This window comes from Erythrolamprus reginae, chromosome Z, assembly GCF_031021105.1.
Source record: "Erythrolamprus reginae isolate rEryReg1 chromosome Z, rEryReg1.hap1, whole genome shotgun sequence".
NCBI classification, from domain to species: domain Eukaryota; kingdom Metazoa; phylum Chordata; class Lepidosauria; order Squamata; family Dipsadidae; genus Erythrolamprus; species Erythrolamprus reginae.
In genome coordinates this window covers 79,527,249-79,551,175 of record NC_091963.1, presented here as the reverse complement: position 1 = coordinate 79,551,175, position 23,927 = coordinate 79,527,249, and the positions used below count along the sequence as shown (strand labels likewise).

At 44.7% G+C, this 23,927-nt stretch overlaps 1 protein-coding gene across 7 annotated transcripts in view; it reads right to left on the bottom strand.

Moving 5' to 3' along the window:
* ZDHHC3 (zinc finger DHHC-type palmitoyltransferase 3) overlaps positions 1-23,927 on the bottom strand; it is a 331,954-nt gene that overhangs the window by 248,935 nt on the left and 59,092 nt on the right. For 4 of the 7 annotated variants that reach the window (XM_070727364.1, XM_070727367.1, XM_070727365.1 and 1 more), the window contains exon 2: positions 20,711-21,040. In XM_070727364.1, coding sequence (XP_070583465.1) covers positions 20,711-21,016 — 306 coding nt within the window. In that variant the 5' untranslated portion in view covers positions 21,017-21,040. The remainder of the gene's footprint in view (positions 1-20,710; positions 21,041-23,927) is intronic. The other 3 variants (XM_070727368.1, XM_070727369.1, XM_070727370.1) reach the window with 1 other exon arrangement.

Below are 23,927 nucleotides of genomic sequence, written 5' to 3'. Positions count from 1 at the left end.
AGGGACGGGAGGGTTGAAGAAACTTTCGGAAGGAAGGAAATGTGGATGAAAACACGACCTTTCTCCAAGGGAAGCAGCTTCAGGGGACCATGGCTTTCTCTCCTGCTCAGAAATAGAAGTCCCTTCCAGCAAGCCAGCAACGTATTTTACAAGTAAAATAAGTTACCCATTTAATTCCGTTCATTTCTAGTAACAGAAGACGAAATTTTGTAATAAAATGTTACTTCAAGTGTGGATAACTCTGTGTAATTAAACTTTTTCTTCCAACTATATTTATCATCATACCCACGAGAATTGTTAATGCTGCCTTGTTTAAAACAATACAAAGGTTAGGATAATATTATAATAGTGTGAATTATGGCATTAATCATTTGTTCTACATAATTAATATGAATATATTTACCTTTTTTTGGACAGTGTGGTTTCTCCTTATGCATGATAAATATCATCTTGTAGAAAAAAGATTTTACAATTAATGATTGAGTAACCCCGAATTGTTATTTACTAATCTATTGAGATAGTAATGATTTTAACTTATGAAATATGTTTTAAATGGAAAATCTAAATATTTATCATATGGAAGTTTGATTTAAGCAATTGTTTTGAAATAATATATGAAATCCCTATTATTAAGAAAATTATAATGATATTGTAGTGAAGATGAAGATAACAGGTTTGATTACATTCCTAAAGATATTTTAAGAGGTTTTAGTTATGATAAAAGAAGGAACATTCACAACTTCTGGTGGCAGGCTGTTCCACTAATTCATTGTTCTAACTGTCAGGAATTTTCTCCTTAGTTCTAAGTTGCTTCTCTCCTTGTTTAGTTTCCACCCATTGCTTCTTGTTCTGCCCTCAGGTGTTTTGGATAATAGTTTGACACACTTTGCTTTTTGGCAACCCCTGAGATAATGGAACGCTGGTATCCTGTCTCCCCTGGTCATTTTTTTCATTAAACTAGTTATATACAGTTTCTGCAACCATTCTTCATATGTTTTTGCCTCTAGTTCCCTAATCATCTTTGTTGCTCTTCTCTGCACTTTTTCTAGAATCTCAACAACTTTTTTGCATCATGGCGACCAAAACTATTAATTGCTAATACCAGATTGTTTTTGTTTGCCCTCTTTTAAACTTACAAAGCTAGTTTACTGGTTTCCTTTGAAATAAATATTCTAAAACATTTAATATACTGATGCCTCAATTAATGTAATTTTATTGGTTTCCATTTTTATAAGTTACCAGTAGCCATTGCATTTTCCACCCTCAGCTTATTTATTTATTTATCTATTTATCTATCTATCTATTTATCTATTTATTTATTGGATTTGTACGCCGCTCCTCTCCGTAGACTCAGGGCGGCTAACAACAGTAATAAAAAAACAGCATGTAAATCCAATACTAAAACAACTAAAAACCCTTATTGTAAAACCAAACATCCATATACACAAATATACCATGCATGAATTGTAAAAGCCTAGGGGGAAAGAATATCTCAGTTCCCCCGTGCCTGATGGCAGAGGTGTGTTTTAAGGAGCTTACGAAAGGCGAGGAGGGTGGGGGCAATTCTAATCTCTGTGGGGAGTTGGTTCCAGAGGGCCGGGGCCGCCACAGAGAAGGCTCTTCCCCTGGGCCCCGCCAAACGACATTGTTTTGTTGACGGGACCTGGAGAAGGCCCACTCTGTGGGACCTAACCGGTCACTGGGACTTGTGCGGCAGACGGCAGTCTCGTAGATACTCTGGTCCGGTGCCATGAAGGGCTTTATAGGTGATGACCAACACTTTGAATTGTGACCGGAAATTGATCGGCAACCAATGCAGACTGCAGAGTGCTGGTGTTACATGGACATTTTTTGGAAAGCCCATGATTGCTCTCGCAGCTGAATTCTGCACGATCTGAAGTTTCCGAACACTTTTCAAAGGTAGCCCCATGTAGAGAGCATTACAGTAGTTGAGCCTCGATGAGGGCATGAGTGACTGTGAGCAGTGACTCCCGGTCCAAATAGGGCCGCAACTGGTGCACCAGGTGAACCTGGGCAAATGCCCCCCTCGCCACAGCTGAAAGATGTTTCTCTAATGTGAGCTGTGGATCGAGGAGGACGCCCAAGTTGCGGACCCTCTCCGAGGGAGTCAATAATTCCCTCCCCCCCAGGGTGATGGACGGACAGATGGAATTGTCCTTGGGAGGCAAAACCCACAGCCACTCCGTCTTATCAGGGTTGAGTTTGAGTCTGTTGACACCCATCCAGGCCCCAACAGCCTCCAGACACCGGCACATCACTTCCACTGCTTCATTGACTGGACATGGGGTGGAGATGTAAAGCTGGGTATCATCAGCGTACTGATGATACCTCACCCCATGCACTTCGGGTTTCTTCCCGTGTAGGATTTGGAAATTTCTTGCGACGTTTCGATGAGGTCCCATTCATCATCTTCAGGCTGGTGTTTCTGTCCTTGTTCTAGGGCAAACACTGCGAGACCTGAGCTGCCTTCCTTCTATAAATACTGGTGGCTGGGTGTGGTTTGATGGCTCAGCAATTGCCTGCTGTGTAGAAACCTCCTGGTGAGTCAGTGGGGTAATACCTGGGATCGTTGATGTAACTGAGGTATGCTGATTAGTTAATGGTTGTGGATTAGGCGTGATATCCTGAGTAGTTGGAGTTTGCAGGCTACTTGATTGTTTTGCAATGTGTGTTCTGAGTCTGGTTTCAGTTTCTATGGCTAGGATATGTTTGAGGGCTGGTTTCCAGATGTCTGGTAAGTGGGAGGTCAAAATATGAACAAGCGGGATGATACCTCCCGCCTACCAGACATCTGGAAACCAGACCTCAAATGTTGTTTGGCGGGTCCTAGGGCAAGAGCCTTTTCTGTGGAGGCACCGACTCTCTGGAATCAGCTCCCTCCAGAGATTCATACTGTCCCCCACCCTCCTCGCCTTCCGCAAAAGCCTCAATACCCATATATGTTGCCCCTCTGACCAATAAATGAAATTTATGGTGTGATAATTTATTTATTCAATTTTTATGCCACCCTTCTCCTTAGACTCAGGGTGGCTTATAACAAGTTAGCAATAGCACTTTTTAACAGAGCCGGCATATGATTATTAATTTAAATACCTGCATCAGGGAACGGAGATCAAAAGGAAGGAAAGAACATACAGGAAGTTACTGATTGTGTCATTGAAACATATTTACAGCAAGAGTGTGACTGGGCAGAAAGTGAAAGTCCTCTGAACACGCAGAAGAAAGAGAATTCAGGTTCCGTCAGAGTGCGAAAAATAGACGTTTGACAGAAGGTTTATATTCATAATTTCCCTCTTTTTCTTCTTTTTTTGGACTGTTTTCCTCTTTTACTTCTTTTTGTCCTCCCTAGTTTTATTGGGCAAATAATTTTTCTTGTCCTTCCCATTAATATATATAATTTTTTTCTGTTTAAACTTCCTTTTGCATATTTTTCCCTTTTCTTTTTTCCTGTTTATTTTTCCAATCTTCTCAAAAGATCAGAAGGAATAAAATAAAGACTGAACAAGGAACTGAATAATGTACTCAATTATATTAAAGAGCTTTTTCTTTCTTTCTTAAAAATATTTTTGAATATTTCTATAGATATATTAATTTTTTCAGTTTTTTTCTTTTTTCTTTTTCCTTTTGAGTTGGACTTTGCTCAATTTATCTAGCTATATTTACTTATTTTTGACATTTTATCTTCTAATTTTGTCCCTTTCCTTTTTTCTTTTTCCTTTTATACCCGTTGATATGAGTAATAATTAAAATATTTTGCTTTCTTCCTCCCCCCGGGCTTGAAACTTATTCTCTTTCTTTTTGATCAATCCTGTCCTCAATTTTTTCATAAATTGTTTTTTTTCTTGCAAACTCTACTACTTTAAGGAAGTATTATAAATTATACATATGTTATACTTATCATAAAGTTAATATTTAAATAAGTAAATAAGTAAACAAGTTAAGAGTATACAGTGATCCCTCGATTAGCACGGTCTCGATTAGTGCGAAACGCTGCAACGCGGTTTTTCAAAAAATATTAATTAAAAAATACTCCACGGTTTTTTTTGCTATACCACGGTTTTTCCCACCCGATGACGTCATACGTCATCACCAAGAGTCACTTCTCTGTCTCTTTCTCTTTCTTTCCTGTCACTATGCTTCAATCATTTTCTCATTTCTCTTTTTTCTCCCCTTTTTTCTATCATTTCTCTCTCTCTTTCTTCCTCTCTCACACTCTCTTCCTCCCTTCTCTCTCCCCCCCTCCACTTGCCCACGAGAAGAAAAAAAGCAACCTCTGCCGGACAGCTCCCCTTGTGCCCCCGCTTTGTGCCTGCCTCTTTTGGGGATTTCTTTTTCTTTTCTTTTTTGCGCTGGCAGCGGGAGCTGTTGGGGAGGGCTCTGCCGGGAAGGCCTCTCAGCTGCAGAGCCGAATGGGGGCGGAGGCAACAGCGGAGCCCGGCGCTGGGGCCATGCGAGGCTGTTCATCCAGGGGGGCGTGGACTGGCAAGTCGCCCTCCTTTCTCTCTCTTTCTCAAGATCGCTTGCCGCTTGCCGCTTGCCTATTGCAGCGAAGGAGGCGAAGCAAGGCTCCAAGCTGCAAAGCGGCAAGCGATCTTGGAGTTCTCCCCTTTGCCTGGGCGGCAGGAAGACCAAGGGAAGGTTCCTTCAGCCGCCCAACACCTGATCCGCTCCGCAGCGCGGCAGCAGCGAGGAGCCGAAGATGGGGTTTCCCCTTTGCCTTTACCCCATCTTCGGCTCCTCGCTGCTTCCGCGCTGCGGAGCAGATCAGCTGTTGGGCGGCTGAAGGAATCTTCCCTTGGTCTTCCCCCGCCGCCCACACGCAAACTCCACCATCTGCGCATGTGCGGCCATGAAAAAAAATGGCGCACATGCGCAGATGGTGGTTTTTACTTCCGCATCCAGTATAACGCGGAAATCGGTTAGCGCGGGAGGTCTTGGAACGTAACCCCCGCGCTAACCGAGAGATCACTGTACATACAATTTGTGTTAGGCCTGATTTAAGATCGTCTATTGACTGTTTATTGTATATTGACTGTTTATTAATATTAGCCAACTGTATTTAACCATATTAAGTATCTAGTTATCTATTTAGAAGTAAAACTTGTATAAAACGTATATAAATCCTAGATTTAGCTTTTTTTCTCTCTTCCCTTTTTTCTATTTAATTGCAAAAAGTTGAATGTACTTCTGTCCTAGAACAAGGACAGATAAACACCAGCCTGAAGATGACGAGTGGGACCTCTTCGAAACGTTGCCAGAAATTTCCAAATCCTACACAGGAAGAAACCCGAATATACCAAGACCGTCATACCTGTACCCGTGAAAATCTACGAAAACAAATATATATAGCTGGAGGGATCAGGTCTGGTGGCTCAACTGCTAATTCTCTGCCTTACAAGGCAGAGGCTGCAGATCGAATCCCAGTAAGGAAGGGTGTGGCTAGCTGATGAGGCCAAAACAAGGCCGAAATGGTACCATCCTAGTCTCCCTTAATTTTAAAAATTCAGCTAAAAATATTTGATACATATATATATATGTGTGTGTGTGTGTGTGTGTGTCACATGTTTTTGGTTTTGTTTTGCTGAATTTGAAAATTAAGGGAGACTAGCATAGATCTATTTCGGCCTTATTTTGGCCTCATCAGCTAGCCATACCCACTGGGACTTGAACCTGCAACCTTTGCCTTGTAAGGCAGAGAATTATCCTCTAGGCTATAGTATCCAATCCCTATATATATTAAATTTTTCAATTTTTTAAAAAAAACCAGTACATAATCATATTTACAGATCAATCTACATCATATATATATTCCTATCGACATTGTCTTTTAATTGCTTTTAGATTTCTTAATATTTTATTTCAATGCTTCTTTTAAGTTTCTTTTTTTTATTGGTACCATTTTGTCCAGGCTTCATAATAGTCTGATTCTTTTTGATTATTACTGTTGTGGTTCAGCCTGGGACCCCTCCGGGAATGGCTGATTTGCTGTCGGCTTCCAGCTCAGAGGGAGAGGCTGAGGACCAGGAGGTGCAGACTGACGAGGAAGCGGAATCCCAGGCTGAAGAAGAAGGACAGCCAGAGTTCCACCAGGGGGAGCTCTCCCCAGCAAGCAGCCTGGATTCCCTGGGAGAAGATGCTCATGACATCATAGATATGCGACAAAGGAGAGCTAATCAGAGACGAACTCAATTGGCTAGGTATTTCCAGCATTAGAGGTCACAGCTGGGTTTGGGTGTGGTGCTTGGGAAAGGATAAAAGGCGGCCCCACCCTTCCTGGCTTGTGGAGTTTTATCTTGGAGATTCGTGAGACCTGTCTGTGAACTTTGGTGGCTACAATCCTGGTTTGTGCCTTGGACTATTGAAACCTTGGGGGGGGGTGCCAGCAAGAAGCGTGTGAAATTGACTGGACATCAGGACCCTGTTGTAACGTATTGTAACCTGTCTGCTGTGAAGACAGGTTTTCCTTTGTGCTTATTTTTTCCTGCTATAAAATACTTTTGGGATTTTACCAGAGTGTCTGGCTGTTTTTTCAGTGGGTGTGGAGGTCTGGGAAAACCCAGACAGAACAATTACGCTCCATTGTCAATCTGTCCATCTCTGCACAGTCATATATTTTCTTCATCTCATTGTCTTCAGGTATTTGCGGATTTTTCCAGTTCTGTGCAAATACAATCCTTGCAGCTGTTGTAATATGCAAGCTTAAATATTTTACATTTTTAGAATAGGTACCTCTCATAATACCCAGTAGAAAAAACTCTGTCGTATATTCTATTTTTGTATCTGTTATTTGACACAACCAATTATTTATTTTTTTTCCAATATTTTCTTGTCTCTGGACATAACCACCATAGATGAAAGAAGGTGCCTTGAGTCTTACTACATTTCCAACACATTGGACTGTAATTTTTTTGCATTTTGGCTAGTCTTTTGGGTGGGAGATGCCAACGGTATAGCATTTTATATTGGTTTTCTTTTTATGTTGTGGATTTTGTTAATTTGATATTTCTCTTCCAAATCTGTTCCCATTCCTCTATATATATATTATGGCCAACATTTTTCGCCCAGGCAATCATTGTACCTTTGACTATCTCCTCTGGTCTTTCATATTCCATCAGATATTTATATATTTTAGATATTGCTTTTTCTTCTGGGCCTGCCAATAGTTTGTCTAGTGGTTGGGTAGTTCTTTCTACACCTGATTGTTCCATATCTTTTTTATATCTAGATTTAATTTGTAGATATGTCCACCAATCTATATTTATGTTTTGTATTATTAATTCTTCCCTGCTTTTGAGTTTACAGTTTGTATCTTATATTTCTTTATATTTGATTTTTTTTGTCGTTTCTATTGTATTTGGGTATATTAGAGCTTCCATTGTGGATACCCAATTTGGTATTTTTATATAATGTTTATGTCTTATCTCTTTCCATGTTTTAAATAAAGATTGTCTGATTAGATGTCTATTAAAGTATATTGGTATTTTATTTCCTATGTCCCATAAGTAGGCATGCCAACCTTTCTCTAAATCATGGCCTTCCAATTGTAAAATTTGTTTATTATCAAGATTGATCCATTCTTTTATCCACATCAATGAAACTGCTTTATAATACATTTTCCAATCTGGCATTCTGAATCCCCCTCTGTCTTGTAAATCTACTATTTTTATTCTCGATTTTTTACCTTGCCATATAAATTTGGATATTATTTTATTTAATTCCGTAAAAAATTTAGAGTTCAATTTTATTGGTATGGTTTGAAATAGGTATAGAAATTTCGGAAGTATGCTCATTTTGATTGATGCTATTCTTCCCATCAATGACAGTTGTAAGTTACTCCATTTTCCTAATTCTACTTTGGTTTGATTTACTAGTTTTATATAATTATCTTCTTTTACTGTTGAGCATCTATTGGTTAAATTTATTCCTAAATATTTAATTTTTTTCATGCTAGTGAATCCTAATTTAGTTTCTAATTCCTTGGTTTGCTTATTTGTCATATTTTTGGTCATAAATTTTGTTTTTTGTTTGTTGATTTTTAGGCCTGCTATTTCTCCATATTCTTCTATTTTCCCAATTAAATGCTGCCCTGACTCTAATGGTTCTTCTAAAAAGAAAACTAAGTCATCCGCAAGGGCCTGCAATTTGTATTCCTCTTTTTTTATCTTTGCTCCTTTGATATTGTTGTCTTTACGGATCTCATTTAACAGAGTTTTGAGTACCAGTATAAAAAGTAAGGGAGATAACGGGCATCCTTGTCTAACTCCTTTATTTATTTGGAACGTTTTTCTTATTCCATTGTTGACTATTACCTTGGGCTTCTGAGTGGTATATATATTGTCTAATAGCAGTTCAAATTTAGAACCAAATTTCATTTGCTTTATTAACCTTTTCATATATTGCCAATTCACATTGTCGAAAGCTTTCTGTGCATCCAGAAAGATCATTGCAATTTGTTTATCAGGATGTGCTTCGTAATATTAAATTATATCTAATACAATTCTTGTATTATTCCTAATTTGTCTCGATGGTAGAAAACCATTCTGATCGATGTGTATAGTTTTGTTTAGTATTTTCTTTAATCTTTCGGATAATATTGAAGTGAAGATTTTATAATCAGTGTTTAGAAGAGTAAATGGTCTATAGTCGCTGACTTGGTTTGTATTGGCACCTTCTTTCGGTATCATGGTGATGTATGTCTCTTTCCATGTTTCGGGTATTTTGGCTTCCAACAGTGCTTTGTTGTAAACTTCTAACTGTAGTTGTTCTATAGTCTTTCCAAAGTGTTTGTAATACTCTCCTGGATAACCATCCGGACCTTGCAATTTGTTACCTTTCTGTCTTTTAATTGCATCTTGAATCTCTATTGGGGTAATCTCTCTATTTAACATTTCCCTTTTTCGTTTATTTCCATCACATTATTTTGTTGCAAGTATTTATCTATTTCAGTTGTGTCTATTTCCTCTTGTGAAATGCTACGAGACATTGAAACGGTCGAAATAGAAATGTTTGGGCAGACTAGTTGTGACCTGGAAAGGGACCAAAAATCATAATAAAAGATGGAAATTAAATCCACATATATTATTAGAAGAAGAATATACTGAAAGAATTACAAAAGAGATTGAATTTTTTATAGAAGAAAACCAAAACCAACCAACAATCACCCAAAACTTGTGGGATACTCTTAAGGCCTACATAAGAGGTATTACTATAGTATATATCATAGAAAGAAATAAAAAGAGGAGAAAGGAATATAATATGATAATAGAAAACATTAAAAAATTAGAAAAGAATAGAAAGAATAAAATGGAAAGGGGGATTAAAAGGGGATACAAAAAAAGAAAAAAAGAAAAGGGGTTGGTTCAAAGTTCTGCTCATATTAAAGAAATCGGAGTTTGAGAAGGGTTGATTAAGCTTGGAGTATTGTTTTGTTTGCTCTTTTTTAACTTTAATTATTTTTCCTATTTAGCTATATATGAATTTAGGAATTGCTGATCTGTTTTAATAAAGTTAGAAGTATTGATTATAATGAGATATGTAGTAGGTGATACTGATTTGGATTAATGCATAAATAGAATTGAATTTAGAATTGTTGGGGAGATTAATAATGTTAATTATTTTTAATTGATTGAAAATAAAGAATATTTAGAACTTTTTCCTTCTCTCTCTCTCCTTTCCCTCTTTTCCCTCTCTTTTTCTTTCCCTCCAGGTCTCTCTCATTTCTGTGTACTTCTGCCCCCTTTCTCTCTCATTTGTATCTCCTCCTTTTTTTCTCATTTATCTCACCTTCATTTCTCTTTTTCTCTTGGTCTGCAGGATTGGGGTGGGGGCTTTCTTGAGCATCTGAATACACAGAGCGCCGAGGGACGTCCTTCCGCTTCCCCTCAGCTGCCGCTGCGCGCCCCATGTCACTTGCCCAGCGGCAGGCATTGCTTGCGAGGTCCCTGCCGGCACGGCAGTGCCCCCATTTCAGATGCCCGTGGCGACCAGCCACCTCCATAGGGGGGGGTGCCAGCAGGGACCCTGTGAGAAATGCCCTCTGCTGGGCAAGTAATACAGGGCGTGCGGCGGCAGCTGAGGGGAAGCGGAAGGGCGTTCCCTCCGCGCGGGGTGGCCTTGATCGGTGCGAGGGCTCCATCAGCCCCCACCCCAATCTTCTGCCTTTGGGAGGTTGCAGGGGAGGTAGGCGCACGTGACGACAGCCCCAGACAGAGCCGGAGAAGCCGGGGGTTTTTCCCCCAATGACAGCTTGGGAGGGGCAGATCAGCTGTCAGCAAGGAAAATTGGCACCGGCTCCACTGCATGGGCTTGAAAAACGCTGCACCGTGTTTGGTATTTGCCTGTGTCCCAGTGCGCTGCGCACTTTAGAGGGAACAGTGGGTGTGGGGATGTGAAATGAACCTTGACCTGGATGGGGAACTGAAGAGAAATTCAGTGTTGGAATGATGGCCATGAATCCAAAATGGCGATGTTAATAAATCAGACCTTGTGTGAGAGCACAAAAGTGGAATGTGATTTATTTCTCAGATGCTATTTGGTTCGCTGACACCCTAATTATCAGCCTCTTTTAGGGAGGAAAAAGATGCGTCTTATACACCAAAAAGTACAGTACTTAGAAATGCACTAATACAAATTTGGCAGAATACAAAAAAAACACCATTACCAAAAAAATACCCAAATAGGTCTCCCCAATTGAAATAAAACATCACCCAAATTTAATACACTTAGATAATAATACTATAAGATGTAAAGAATTGTTGAAAGAACAATTCAAATTAAAATCAAAAGAAGAATTAGAAGAAAACAGGCGTTAATTGCTTACCTGAATGCCTCTTCTCGTACAATGAGCGGCTACAGCAATCATGTGGGTTGCTCGCTGTCCAATCCATCGAGGACTGAGCCTAGTCTTTAAAAAGCCTGCTGGATCCGCCCCATCCCCAGAATTTGTGAATCCGTAGACTTAGGCTCAATTGTGGTGGCTCAATAGTGTTCAACTCTCATGATAGAAAAGATACAGTTTAAAGGAATAACCATAGTTAGAAATGGAAAACAGGCAGGGGAGTGACTGCTTTACCCGCTCATCGTATGAGAAGAGGCGTTCAGGTAAGCAATCAACGCCTATTCTCCGTATTGAAAGAGCGGGTCCAGCAGTCACGTGGGACATACCCAATAGATGAGTCCCTAGGGAGGGATTAGTTCACTATTGTGAGAGATAACGGATTGGAGGACTCTTCTGCCGAAGGCAGCATCCACTGAAGCGTAAGAGTCAATTTTGTAATGCCTTATGAAAGAATTGCTTTGCAGACTTCTTCCAATGGAGCTTGAGTTGCCCATGCGGCAGATGTGGCTGCACTTCTTGTGGAATGTGCTGTGATACTTCTAGGTATGGTGAGGGAAGCTGACTCATAAGCCTTTGAGATAGTCCCTCGGATCCAACGACCTATTATGGTTGAGGATACCTTGGATCCCATGGATCTGGGATGGTAGGCCACAAATAGGGCTTCGGACCTTTGAATGGGTCTCATCCGTTGGATGTAGATTCTCAGCACTCTGGTGAGATCTAAGGTGTGCCATCTGACTGCAAGATTATGGTTCTGGTTGGAACAAAATGAAGGCAACACAATGTCTTGGGATCAGTGGAACATGGAACTGACCTTGGGTAGAAAGGTGGGGTCCAAACGCAGGACTACTTTGTCCAGATGGAACTGGCATAGATCCTGCCTAATGGAAAGGGCTGCCAATTCTGAGATGCGTCGGGCAGATGTTATCGCCACCAGGAATGCTACCTTGTAAGATAGGTACCTGAAGGATGCTGATGTTAGGGGTTCATATGGTGCCTGAGTAAGGGAATGGAGAACCCGCGGTAAGTCCCAGGACGGGTATCTGTGAATCCTGGAAGGTCTGAGGTTCGAAATACCTCTAAGAAATTCTTGAATTTCCGGAGAGGAGCGGAGTGGCTGTCTGCGAGGCCCTGCTAAGGCCAAATATAGGGCTGCCAGATGGCAACAGATGGTGCTGGATGAAAGGCCTTGCTGAAACCCCTTCATGAGGAAAGCTACTATCCTGTGGATGGGAATACACAGGGGGGATAGATCCAGCTGTGAGCACCATTGGTGGAATTTGGACCAGGTATGGTCGTAAATCCTGTTGGTGGACACCCTTCTGGTTTTTAAGATTATTTCTACAATGTCTGGGTCGTATCCTCGCAGGTCTAAGTCACGCCGGATAATAGCCAAGCTGTGAGGTGGAACCACTCCGGATCTGGATGCAGAGGCCCCCTGCTGCAACCTATCCTCCAAAACGGGGAGTCGGCAGGGGTCCTGGACGGATAGACATTGTAGGTCCATGAACCAGGGCCAGCGTGGCTAGTGAGGGGCTATCACAATCACCTGGGCCTTCTCGAGGATGATCTTGTGGGTCACATCTGGAAGAATTGGAATTGGAGGGAAGGCGTAAAGCAGCCCTCGAGGCCAAGGGATTCTGAGTGCATTTGTCGCCTCTGCTCCAGGGGATGGGAACCTGGAGTAGAATCGAAGGGGTTGAGCATTGGCCTCGGTCGCAAATAGGTCTAGCAATGGATGACCGAACATGAGGCAGATTTGCTGAAACAGAGCCGGATGAAGGCTCCACTCTCCTGGGTCTAGAGTCGACCGGGAAAGCCAATCTGCCTGTACATTGAGGACTCCTGATATGTGGTCGGCCCCTAATGACTGAAGATGCCTCTCTGCCCAGAGACCCAACTTCAGGGCCTTGGACCTGGTGCCACTTGTCTGCAAATATGACTCTTTGTAGCTATATTGTCCGTGAGTATCAGGACATCTTGATTGATGATGTGTGATTTGAATTGTTTGAGGGAAAAAAGACACTGCTCTCAATTCCAGCCAGTTGATAGGTCTGGAAGCCTCCTCCACTGACCACGTGCCTTGGGCTATCAGGCCCTGGGCATCGGTTCCCCAGCCCGTTAAGCTGGCATCCGTGGTGATGGTGATTGATCTGGACACCTGAAGGGGGATCCCTTGTCCAGAGTGGGGGAGGTCCACCACGTAAGGGATCTTAAAACTGTGGTTGGGACGGTGATGAGGCATGTCGAGTTGCTGTTCCCCGATCTCTGGACTGGTAAGAGAAGCCATTGGAGATCCTTGGTGTGAAGACTGGCCCAGGGGATAATGCCAATGCAGGATACCATCTTTCCCAGTAGAGAAGACAGGGTAACGATGGAAGTCCTTCTCTGAGATCGTATTTGGGAAATGAGCTCCTTAATACTGACTTTTCTTTCAGTAGAGAGAAAAACCTGAGAGAGATCCGAATTTGTGGTAGCCCCCAGGTGTTGAATAGAAATAGACGGATGGAGCTGACTTTTTTTGAGATTAATGGAGAAACCATGATCCTGTAGGATAGACATGGTGATGTTGAGGTCTGAGCAGGTGCCCTCCTTAGAGGCCCCATGAATTAATATGTCATCCACATAGCATAAAATATGAATGGGCATGGCTCGGATGTGAGCCGCCAGGGCTCCTAGGAGCTTAGTGAAGACTTGAGGAGCTGAGGACAGCCCGAAGGGCATGGCCCTATATTGATAGTGCTTGCCCTGGAAGCGTAGAAATTTCCTGTGACTTTTGGCAATGGGAATATGAAGATAGGTTTCCGTGAGATCCAAGGAAATCATAAAGTCCCCAGGATGGATAGCGGCTAGGATGGATGACAAAGAATGCATCTTAAAGTTCCTATATTTAATAAACTGGTTCAAATTTTTAAGGTCTAAGATGGCTCTCCATCCTCCAGATGTCTTAGGGACCATGAAGAGGATGGAGTAGAAGCCCAGACCTCTTTGAGAAGCGGGAACTGGTTGGATAGTCCTGATAGACAACAGATGTTGAATAGCTTCCTCCATTCGGAGACAAGATGGAGAAGACCTGGGGGATGGGCAAGAAATGAAACGTTTAGGAGGTATGGAAATAAACTCCAACTGAAGACCCCATTCCACAGTATCAATAACCCAGGGGTCCTTACAGGAATGGCGCCAGCTGGAGGAGAACCAAGCCAGGCGCCCCCGTATGGGAGTGGAATGAAGCTCACCATCTGGGCTTTCTGGAAGCTCTGGTCGAGGAGGAACCTCTTTGGTAACAGGATCCTCTACCCCTGGGGTTTCTGCCAGCTTGGGAGCGAAAACGAGGGGGAATATTGACCTGAGTTTCTCTGGAAAGCGAACCCTTGATCCTGTTGACAGTTGGGACGTCGAAAGGGTTGAGTTTTGATGGCCTTCCTGTTGGTGGGCCCCAAAACTTTCTTTTTGTCAGCAGTTTCAGTGAGAAGAGGATCCAGGAGGTCGCCAAATAGGAGGTCGTGCTTCAAAGGACCCATGGCCAGCTGCCATTTTTGCCTCACTCCTGCCTGCCAAGGGCGCAGCCATAGAAGCCTTCTGGCCGTTGTTGAGGCCGCTACTGACCTGGTTGCAAATCTTGATGATTGCAAGGTAGCATCAGCTACATATTGGGCCGCTGCAAAAACTTTATTGAAATCCTGTTGGCCCCTTAGATCATCAGGGGGAATGTACTGCTGGAGCTGTTGAAGCCATAAAAGCATAGCTCTAGAAAAGAAAGTTGCTGCTGCTGCACTCTTGATAGCCCAGGTATCCGCGAAGAAACATCTTTTGAGCATTTGCTCTAGGCGTTTGTCTTCAGGTTTTAAAACCTTCTCTGCTTCACCAGGCATAGCAGCCGCAGAGTGTAGAGTCTTAACTGGTTCATCAAGTTTAGGGCAGACAAGATCTTCATAAGAAGGGGAAAGCTTATATAATTTCTTGTCTGTGGTTGTGGGATTGAAGCCAAAATCTGGGTGATCCCACTGCTTGAGTAAATCATCTTTAAACAATTTGGGCATAGGGATGACCTCTTTGTCTTCCTGTTCCTCTATGAAGTATGGTAGATTTTCCTCAGGAGGATCTGTGCAAGGAACAGATTGTTTATCTTGCCCAGCTAAGCCTGTAGAAACTCTTGCTTTAAATAGAAGAGATTTGAAGAGTTGAAATGGAAAGATCTCAGCCAGGGTTGGAATCTTGATTTGAGATTCCTCATCTTCTGACAGGCAATGAAACGGGTCATCTTTATCCTCTACGTCCACATCATCGTTCTCATCCTGAGAAGGATCTGAATCCTCATTAATTGGAACTCTGTAGGATGAGAGAGAACTCACGGGCCGAGGGGCGCATGGAAGGGGACGAGAGTGAGAAGGCACATTGATAGCCGAGAGCTTGGCATCAATGGCTTTAGATAAGGCAGAAAACATAGATTGAAACTCTGGAGGCAGATTAGTAATGGTTGCAGGTAAAGACCGAGATTCCCTGAAGGCCTGGGATGGGTTTGGCTCGGAGGGATCTTCCATAATGTCTGGCTCCTCTGGACCTAAGCCGCATAAGTTAGGTTGGGGTCTGGTTAGGTTTGGCTCATCCAGAGAGAGCACAGGGACACCAGAGGGAGGCAGGTTAGAAGCCTCTGGGGGGTCAGGGCTAATGTGCACTTGGGCCTGCACCTTTAAACATTTAGCTGATTTTTCATGTATTCTCTGCAACGCTTGGTCCCTTCTCTTCTCAGCCCTGGTGGGTCTAGCCATTATAGGGGCTCCCGAGGAAGAGGAGGAAGAGGCCTGGGGGATATTATCAATTTCATCACCAGTAGGCCTAGCCTCTCTGGGACCTTTAGATGTGCCTCTCTTGGGAAATGAAGTCATGGTCTGAACAAATTACAGGAAACAAGACTTGAGCCAAAGTCTTTGGTGGGAGAAGCTTCTAGGGCAACGTTCCCAAGAAGCTAGGCCCAGGAGCGTCTGCAACTCACAGTCAATCTGGTCGGTACCAGAGTTCGTGCAGGGGAGTGCAGAAGGGCAGGCCTCGCTAACTTTAATCAAAGTAAACCAAGGCACACTGATTTGGAGGCCTAGCCAGGGAGAAAAGGCCTGAGGCACTCAAAGCTTACTCCAGGGCCAAGCGGCGGACTTACTGGCGACAGGTGGGACGCGCGTGGGCAATCCGCAAGTGTCGACAATTACTGGATGCTGAGGGCCTTCGCGTCAAAATAAACCACTCTGAGATTTTAAAAACAGAGGGGAGTCTAAAGTCCGGGGGACAATCAAAGGAAGCTTGCTAACAGTCCCACACGCAGGAGAAAAAAAGCCCTTTTTTTCTTTTAAAACAATCCTTAGCTTGCCAGTAAACCTCCTGGCCGAGTAGATTTATAAGAAAATGCTGTGGCAAGAGTGTGGCAGTTGCCTCCTCTCCCCTGCTCTAGCAAAGATGCCAGCCAACTGCAAGAGCGGAAAAGACGATGGGAAGCTGGTGAGGTCAGGGGGGGGGACTCATGAAGCAGGAATCCCCCCCCACTTCCCATCGTCTTTTCCCCTCTCGCACGCCGTCGGAGCAGTTGGCTGGCAACTTTGCTGGACCCGGAGAAGGGAAGGCAGCTGCCTTACCCTTCCCACAGCCGCGTCACTCGGAGCCCCGTTTTACTTCTCTCTTGGAGCTCCTGTCGGCGCCTTGCAGCTACCTTCCCTTCTCCGGGTCCAGCAAAGTTGCCAGCCAACTGCTCCGACGGCGTGCGAGAGAGGAACAGACGATGCGAAGCTGGTGAGGTGGGGGGGGGACTCATGAAGCAGGAATCCCCCCCCCTGACTTCCCATCGTCTGTTCCTCTCTCGCACGCCGTCGGAGTAGTTAGCTGGCAACTTTGCTAGACCGGAGAAGGGAAGGTAGCTGCAAGGCGCCGACAGGAGCTCCAAGAGAGAAGTAAAACGGGGCTCCGAGTGACGCAGCAAAGTTGCCAGCCAACTGCTCCGACGGCGTGCGAGAGAGGAACAGACGATGGGAAGTCAGGGGGGAGGGGATTCCTGCTTCATGAGCCCCCCCCCGACCTCACCAGCTTCGCATCGTCTGTTCCTCTCTTGCACGCCGTCGGAGCAGTTGGCTGGTAACTTTGCTGCGTCACTCGGAGCCCCCTTTTACTTCCTGCTTGGAGCTCCTGTCGGCGCCTTGCAGCTGCCTTCCCTTCTCCGGGTCCAGCAAAGTTGCCAGCCAACTGCTCCGACGGCGTGCGAGAGAGGAACAGACGATGCGAAGCTGGTGAGGTCGGGGCGGGGGGACTCATGAAGCAGGAAACCAACCCCCCCTGACTTCCCATCGTCTGTTCCTCTCTCGCACGCCGTCGGAGCAGTTGGCTGGCAACTTTGCTGCGTCACTCGGAGCCACCTTTTACTTCCTGCTTGGAGCTCCTGTCGGCGCCTTGCAGCTACCTTCCCTTCTCCGGTCCAGCAAAGTTGCCAGCCAACTGCTCCGACGGCGTGCAAGAGAGGAACAGACGATGGGAAGTCAGGGGGGAGGGGATTCCTGCTTCATGAGTCCCCCCCCCGACCTCACCAGCTTCGCATCGTCTGTTCCTCTCTCGCACGCCGTCGGAGCAGTTGGCTGGCAACTTTGCCCTACCCTTCCCACAGCCGCGTCACTCGGAGCCCCCTTTTACTTCCCTCTTGGAGCTCCTGTCGGCATCTTGCAGCTGCCTTCCCTTCCCCGGGTCCAGCAAAGTTTCCAGCTTGTACAATTACTGCACTAATTCCCTGATTAGATTTTGAGGTAAGTTCTCTCTCTGCTTTTTTTCAAAGTCTCCTTTCTATAGAACTTTGATAAAGTTCCCCCCTCCCTCCCCCCTCTCTCTCAAGAGACACAGAGAGCGAGACAGAGAGAGAGAGAGAGAGAAGGAAGAAGGGTAGAAGAAAAAGAAAAAGGAATTGAGTACTTTTTAAGGGCTTTGTTGGATTCATTCTGTAGATTTGTTATGGTACAAGCAATATACAATCGTACTAATTTTAGCCTGCCAGTAGATTGTAAAAATAAGATACATTATGCTGCTTTCTTCTACCCCATAGAGATTCATGAATAATTAAGATGTTTAGCATTTCTGTACTCACTTAGCATTAAGTTTTAGTGTTAAAATAATATTAATATTTACCTCTTGGATTTAAATCTATTGTTATTTCTGTGTGGATTTACCTCAGAATAAGTCTCAGTTTTTTGGGAACTTGCTGATAGATATGCTTAAAACTGCAGTCCATCTGTGCAGTTGCCTGTAAATAAGTCCTATTGAAATCTGTAAGGCTTAACTCAGAATAAAGAGTTGATTTAATATGCAATCCTGTACATAAATTTACTCAGTAATTAACTTGGCTGCATGGCTTGGGGTAGTTTGGTAGAATGTTATGCAATTTTTATGTCTCTGAAAATCTTTTATTCTTAGATGGGAAAAAGAATTTTGTGAAATTATTGTGCAATTTGAATTTGAAAAAATATTGTTTTGTTCTTCTCTCTACTTTATCATTGGATTATAGAGAGAAAAATTAAGTCTCTAAAATACTGTTTTGAGGGATTTTGACTCATAGGTTTTAGCTTGGTTGCTGATTGAACTACTTTTTTTACTTTTTAATTTATTTAATTTTATTTAATTTATTGTAAATATCAGATTGCTTTTATTTACCCACTTTGAAATAAATATTGTTTACCCTCTTTAAAATAAATATTCTAAAACATTTAATCTACTGATGTCTCATTTAATGTAATTTTATTGGTTTCCATTTTTATAAGTTACCAGTAACCACTGCATTTTCTAACCTCGGCTTATACTCGGGTCAATAAGTTTTCCCAGTTTTTGTGCCAAAAAATGGTGCCTCGGCTTATACTCGGGTCGGCTTATACTCGAGTATATACGGTACTTTAAAAAATCTTAGATTGTGCAGAGAGGAACAGAATGACAATGAAACTTAAAGGCATAGAAACATAGAAACATAGAAGTCTGACGGCAGAAAAAGACCTCATGGTCCATCTAGTCTGCCCTTATACTATTTTCTGTATTTTATCTTAGGATGGATATATGTTTATCCCAGGCATGTTTAAATTCAGTTACTGTGGATTTATCTACCACATTTGCTGGAAGTTTGTTCCAAGGCAGAGAAGAATCTGAATATTATGTTTGCATGAAGTTCTATAATTGGATAGAAAATTAATATACTGTAGTTAGAAAATGAAGTAAAGTGGGCACAAAAATAAAAAATTAGGAATGATAAAGAAATGAAGTAACTCAGATGACCAAATTGGAATGAGGAGGTAGCATTATTTTTAAAGTGTTTACCAATAATTAAAAGGTAATGATTATAAACATTTTAAAAATATTATAGAAGAGAAGAGACACTAAAAGAATATAACTATTCAGTAATATATAAGTACAGGCCTTCGCAGATGACATAGTTTTTATAATAGAAGATTCTGTAACATCAATTTTGAAGTTAATAGACCTCATAGAAAAATATGGGAAAGTTGCAGGTTTGAAAATTAATAAGGAGAAGACACAGATATTAACAAAAAATATGGTCAAACTACAGATTAAAAATCTTGAAAACTTGACAAACATGAAAGTTACAAAAAAGGTGAAATATTTGGGGATATGGATAACCTCCAAAGCTATATCTTTAAAAAACGACAACTATATAAAGTTGATAGGACAGATTAAAAAGGATTTGGAAATATCTATCTATCTATCTATCTATCTATCTATCTATCTATCTATCTATCTATCTATCTATTTGTTAGATTTGTATGCCACCCCTTTCCGTGGACTCGGGGCGGCTCACAACACAATAAAACAATTCATAACAAATCTAATAATATACAATTTAAAATTTAAAAATAGTTTTAAAACCCCATTTTTAAGCAGATATACCTACAAACATACCATACGTAAATTATATAGGCCTGGGGGAGATATCTCAATTCCCCCATGCCTGACGACAAAGGTGGGTTTTGAGGAATTTACGAAAGGCAAGTTCTAATCTCTGGGGGGAGCTGGTTCCAGAGAGTCGGGGCCGCCACAGAGAAGGCTCTTCTCCTGGGGCCCGCCAACCAACATTGTTTAGTTGACAGGACCCGGAGAAGGCCGACTCTGTGGGACCTAATCGGTCGCTGGGATTCGTGCGGCAGAAGGCGGTCTCGGAGATATTCTGGTCCGATGCCATGAAGGGCTTTATAGGTCATAACCAACATTTTGAATTGTGCCCGGAAGTTGATCGGCAACCAATGCAGACTGAGGAGTGTTGGTGTGACATGGGCATATTTGGGAAAGCCCATGATTGCTCTTGCAGCTGCATTTTGCACGATCTGAAGTTTCCGAACACTTTTCAAAGGTAGCCCCATGTAGAGAGCGTTATAGTAGTCGGGCCTCGAGGTGATGAGGGCATGAGTGACTGTGAGCTGGGAAGGTAATTTAAGTTTCTAAATCTAAATCCTAAATACCTGGAGGAATCCAAAATAAGGCATTCCTGACATATGGCTACTCAGCCTTTCTTAAATATATCACAGGGGAAAAAATATTTCATTAAGTGCTTCTTTCATATATTATTTTTTTAAATATTCCATTTAAATATCTCTTCCTATAACAAAAGCACAATTTTGCTACTAGAAGTAGCAATATGGAATGAAGACAGCTACACTAATCTTCAGTTTAGATTTTTTTTTAGAAATTTAAATTGTATTGCCAAATCCCTTCTTAAGGATTTTCTTATAAGTATTCTTACATCCTTTAATGTGCTTTTATGAATATTCTTGCTGCTCTTTTTCTGAGCTTTTACATTAGTTTGAAACCTTCTTAAAATAATAAACTTACTGGATCTGTTAACATTGCTCTCAAATGTGAAGCCAGAGCCAGGAATGCCAAAGTATTGAAAACTATTCCATTGATTACACTATAAATATAGTCTCTTGATGGAATCAGCATTACGAGGATGACTACAAAGTCAGCATAAAATACCAGGAGCCAGGTGATAACTGCACAGGCAATACCACAACCATCTCGAATAAACCACATTGTTCCTGAGGAACTGTGGCTGGGAGGTGGGACACACTTGTCTGGTTGAAGATATTCTGGTTTCCTCTCAATATCTCTGAAGTGATGAACTGGAGTAATCATCATAGGTTATAATGTCCATTCTTGGATCTGGAAAAGAAAATAAAGTTCTCCACTTTATAACCAAATAAAGATTAAAACTTTGTTTCAGATTAAACTTTAGTGATGCAATGATAGAAATAAAGATGATGATGATGAGAAGGAAGGTTAAGATATTAGCATTCCCTATCTAAAATATGATTTGGCTTGCATTTAGCTTTAGATAAACACTGAAGTAGAAGAATAATCTTAATAAAACTTGAATTCTACCAGGAAGAATACAAGTACAGTAATACCTCATGATACGAACTTAATTGGTGCAAGGAGGAGGTTCGTAAGACGAAAGGTTCGTAAGACGAAACATTGTTTCCCATAGGAAACAATGTAAAGTCTATTAATCCGTGCAACAACAAAAAAACCCCCGCAAAAAAACGCTGCCGCCCGGCTGTCACTTTTAAAACAGGGGGGGGCAGCAGCTGCCACAGCCGCCGGCTTCCCCGCCGCTCGCCCGCCCAGGATGCTGACTTGCTGCCTCGCGGGGAAGCCGGGCAAGAGCGATCTTCTGCCGGCCATGGGCGAGCGGCGGGGAGTCGCCCATGGCCGGCAGAAGATCGCTCTTGCCCGGCTTCCCCGCGAGGCTTCCCCCCTCCTCGCCCACCGCCCGCCCGTCCAGAATGCTGACCTGATGCCTCGCGGGGAAGCCGGGCAAGAGCGATCTTCTGCCGGCCATGGGCGAGCGGCGGGGAGTCGCCCATGGCCGGCAGAAGATCGCTCTTGCCCGGCTTCACCGCGAGGCATCAGGTCAGCAAGAGCGATCTTCTGCCGGCCATGGGCGACTCCCCGCCGCTCGCCCATGGCCGGCAGAAGATCGCTCTTGCCCGGCTTCCCCGCGAGGCTTCCCCCCCCACCGCCGCCGCCCGCTGGCGGCGAGCGCTCTGCCAGGCGGCCAAGAAGCATTCAGGGCGAAGTGACGTGGAGGAATGGGGAAATGAAACCGGGCGGTTTCAGCTTTCCATTCCTTCACGTCACTTCGCCGCTAAATCGTGTGGCAGCAAACATGCTTTGGGGTTTTGGCTGGGGGGGAGGGAGTTAGGAAGGTCCTACTTCTCCCCCCAGCCAAAACCCCAAAGCCTGTTTACTGCCACACGATTTAGCCAGGACAGGAGCGAAGTTTGGGTTTGGCGTTTGGCTTCGGGAGATGGCTGGGAAGACGCGCGGCTCTTTTAAAAGGTCACAGCCGGGCTGGGGGGCTTCCCAGCAACCCCCCCAGCCCGGCTGTGACCTTTTAAAATGGCCGCGTGGCTTCCCAGCCATCTCCCGAAGCCAAACGCCAAACCCAAACTTCCGCGTTTGGCGGCTGCTGGAAACCCCCCCAGCCCGGCTGTCACCTTTTAAAACAGCCCCGCGGCTTTCCAGCAGCCTTCAAACGCATTGTTCTCCGGACCCCGCCCGCTCAGCCCGGCTGCTGGATTCAAAGTGCTGGGGTGGGGGGGATGTCGGGACAAGGAGCGAGGGGGCTGCGAAGGGGCGCGCGCGGCAGAGCTCCGGCGGAGGAGCCGCGCACAAAGGCCAAGGCGAGGCTGAGCAGGAGGCGAAGCCAACCAGCGAGGCGGTGGGCTGGGAGCCGCAGGCGAAAGGAGCTCGGGCATTGTTCTCCGGACCCCGCCCGCAGCCTGGAGACGGAAAGGGCCGCCGCGGGGCTGAGCGGGCGGGGTGCGGAGAACAATGCCTGGCGCCGCGCTCCGATGCCCGAGCTCCTTTCGCCTGCGGCTCCCAGCCCACCGCCTCGCTGGTTGGCTTCTCCTCCTGCTCAGCCTCGCCTCGGCCTTTGTGCGCGGCTTGTCCCGACAGCCCCCCCACCCCAGCACTTTGAATCCAGCAGCTTCTGCTGGATACGGGCGGTGGGTGGGACGAGCGGCACGGAAGCCAGGGGCTTGGCAGCTCGCCCCGCCCATCGCCCGTATCCAGCAGAAGCAGCGGGATTCAAAGTGCTGGGGTGGGGGGTGTCCCGACAGCCCCCCCACCCCAGCACTTTGAATCCAGCAGCTTCTGCTGGATATGGGCGGTGGGTGGGACGAGCGACGCGGAAGCCAGGGGCTTGGCAGCTCGCCCCGCCCACCGCCCGTATCCAGCAGAAGCGGCGGGATTCAAAGTGCTGGGATGGGGGGTGTCCCGACAGCCCCCCACCCCAGCACTTTGAATCCAGCAGCTTCTGCTGGATACGGGCGGTGGGTGGGACGAGCGACGCGGAAGCCAGAGGCTTGGCAGCTCGCCCCGCCCACCGCCCGTATCCAGAAGAAGCGGCGGGATTCAAAGTGCTGGGGTGGGGGGTGTCCCAGACCTGCTGCCTTTTCCCGCGCCCGCCGCCGGCCCGATCCTGCGCCTCCTGCTTCCCCCCCCAGCCAAAAATATAAAGGGGTCTCCGGCGGCAGACCGTCTTTGTGTTTTTCACTGGGAGGGGGGAGCAGGAGGACCTTCCTGACTCCCTCCCCCAGCGCCGGACCTCCTGCCCTCCCTCCCAGCCAAAAACCCAAAGCGGCCTCCCGAACGTTTTCCATCTTACGAACCTGCCGCCGCCGCCGAGAAGCCCCGCCACCCGGCTGTCACCTTTAAAACAGCCGGGGGGGCTTCCCAGCAGCTTCCCGAAGCCGAACGCCAAACCCGAACTTCCGGCATCGGCTTCCGGGAAGCCCCCCGGCTGTTTTAAAAGGTGACAGCTGGGCTGCGGGGCTTCCCAGCAGCCTCCCGAACGCCGAACCCGGAAGTTCGGGTTTGGCGTTCGTAAGACGAAAAAAGTTCGTAAGAAGAGGCAAAAATTTTCTGAACCCCGGGTTCGTATCTCGGGTTGTTCGTAAGACGAGGGGTTCGTATCTTGAGGTACCACTGTACATGATGTTGTCCAGTCATGTATGGTTAAGAAGGATTTGTAATTCTTCTA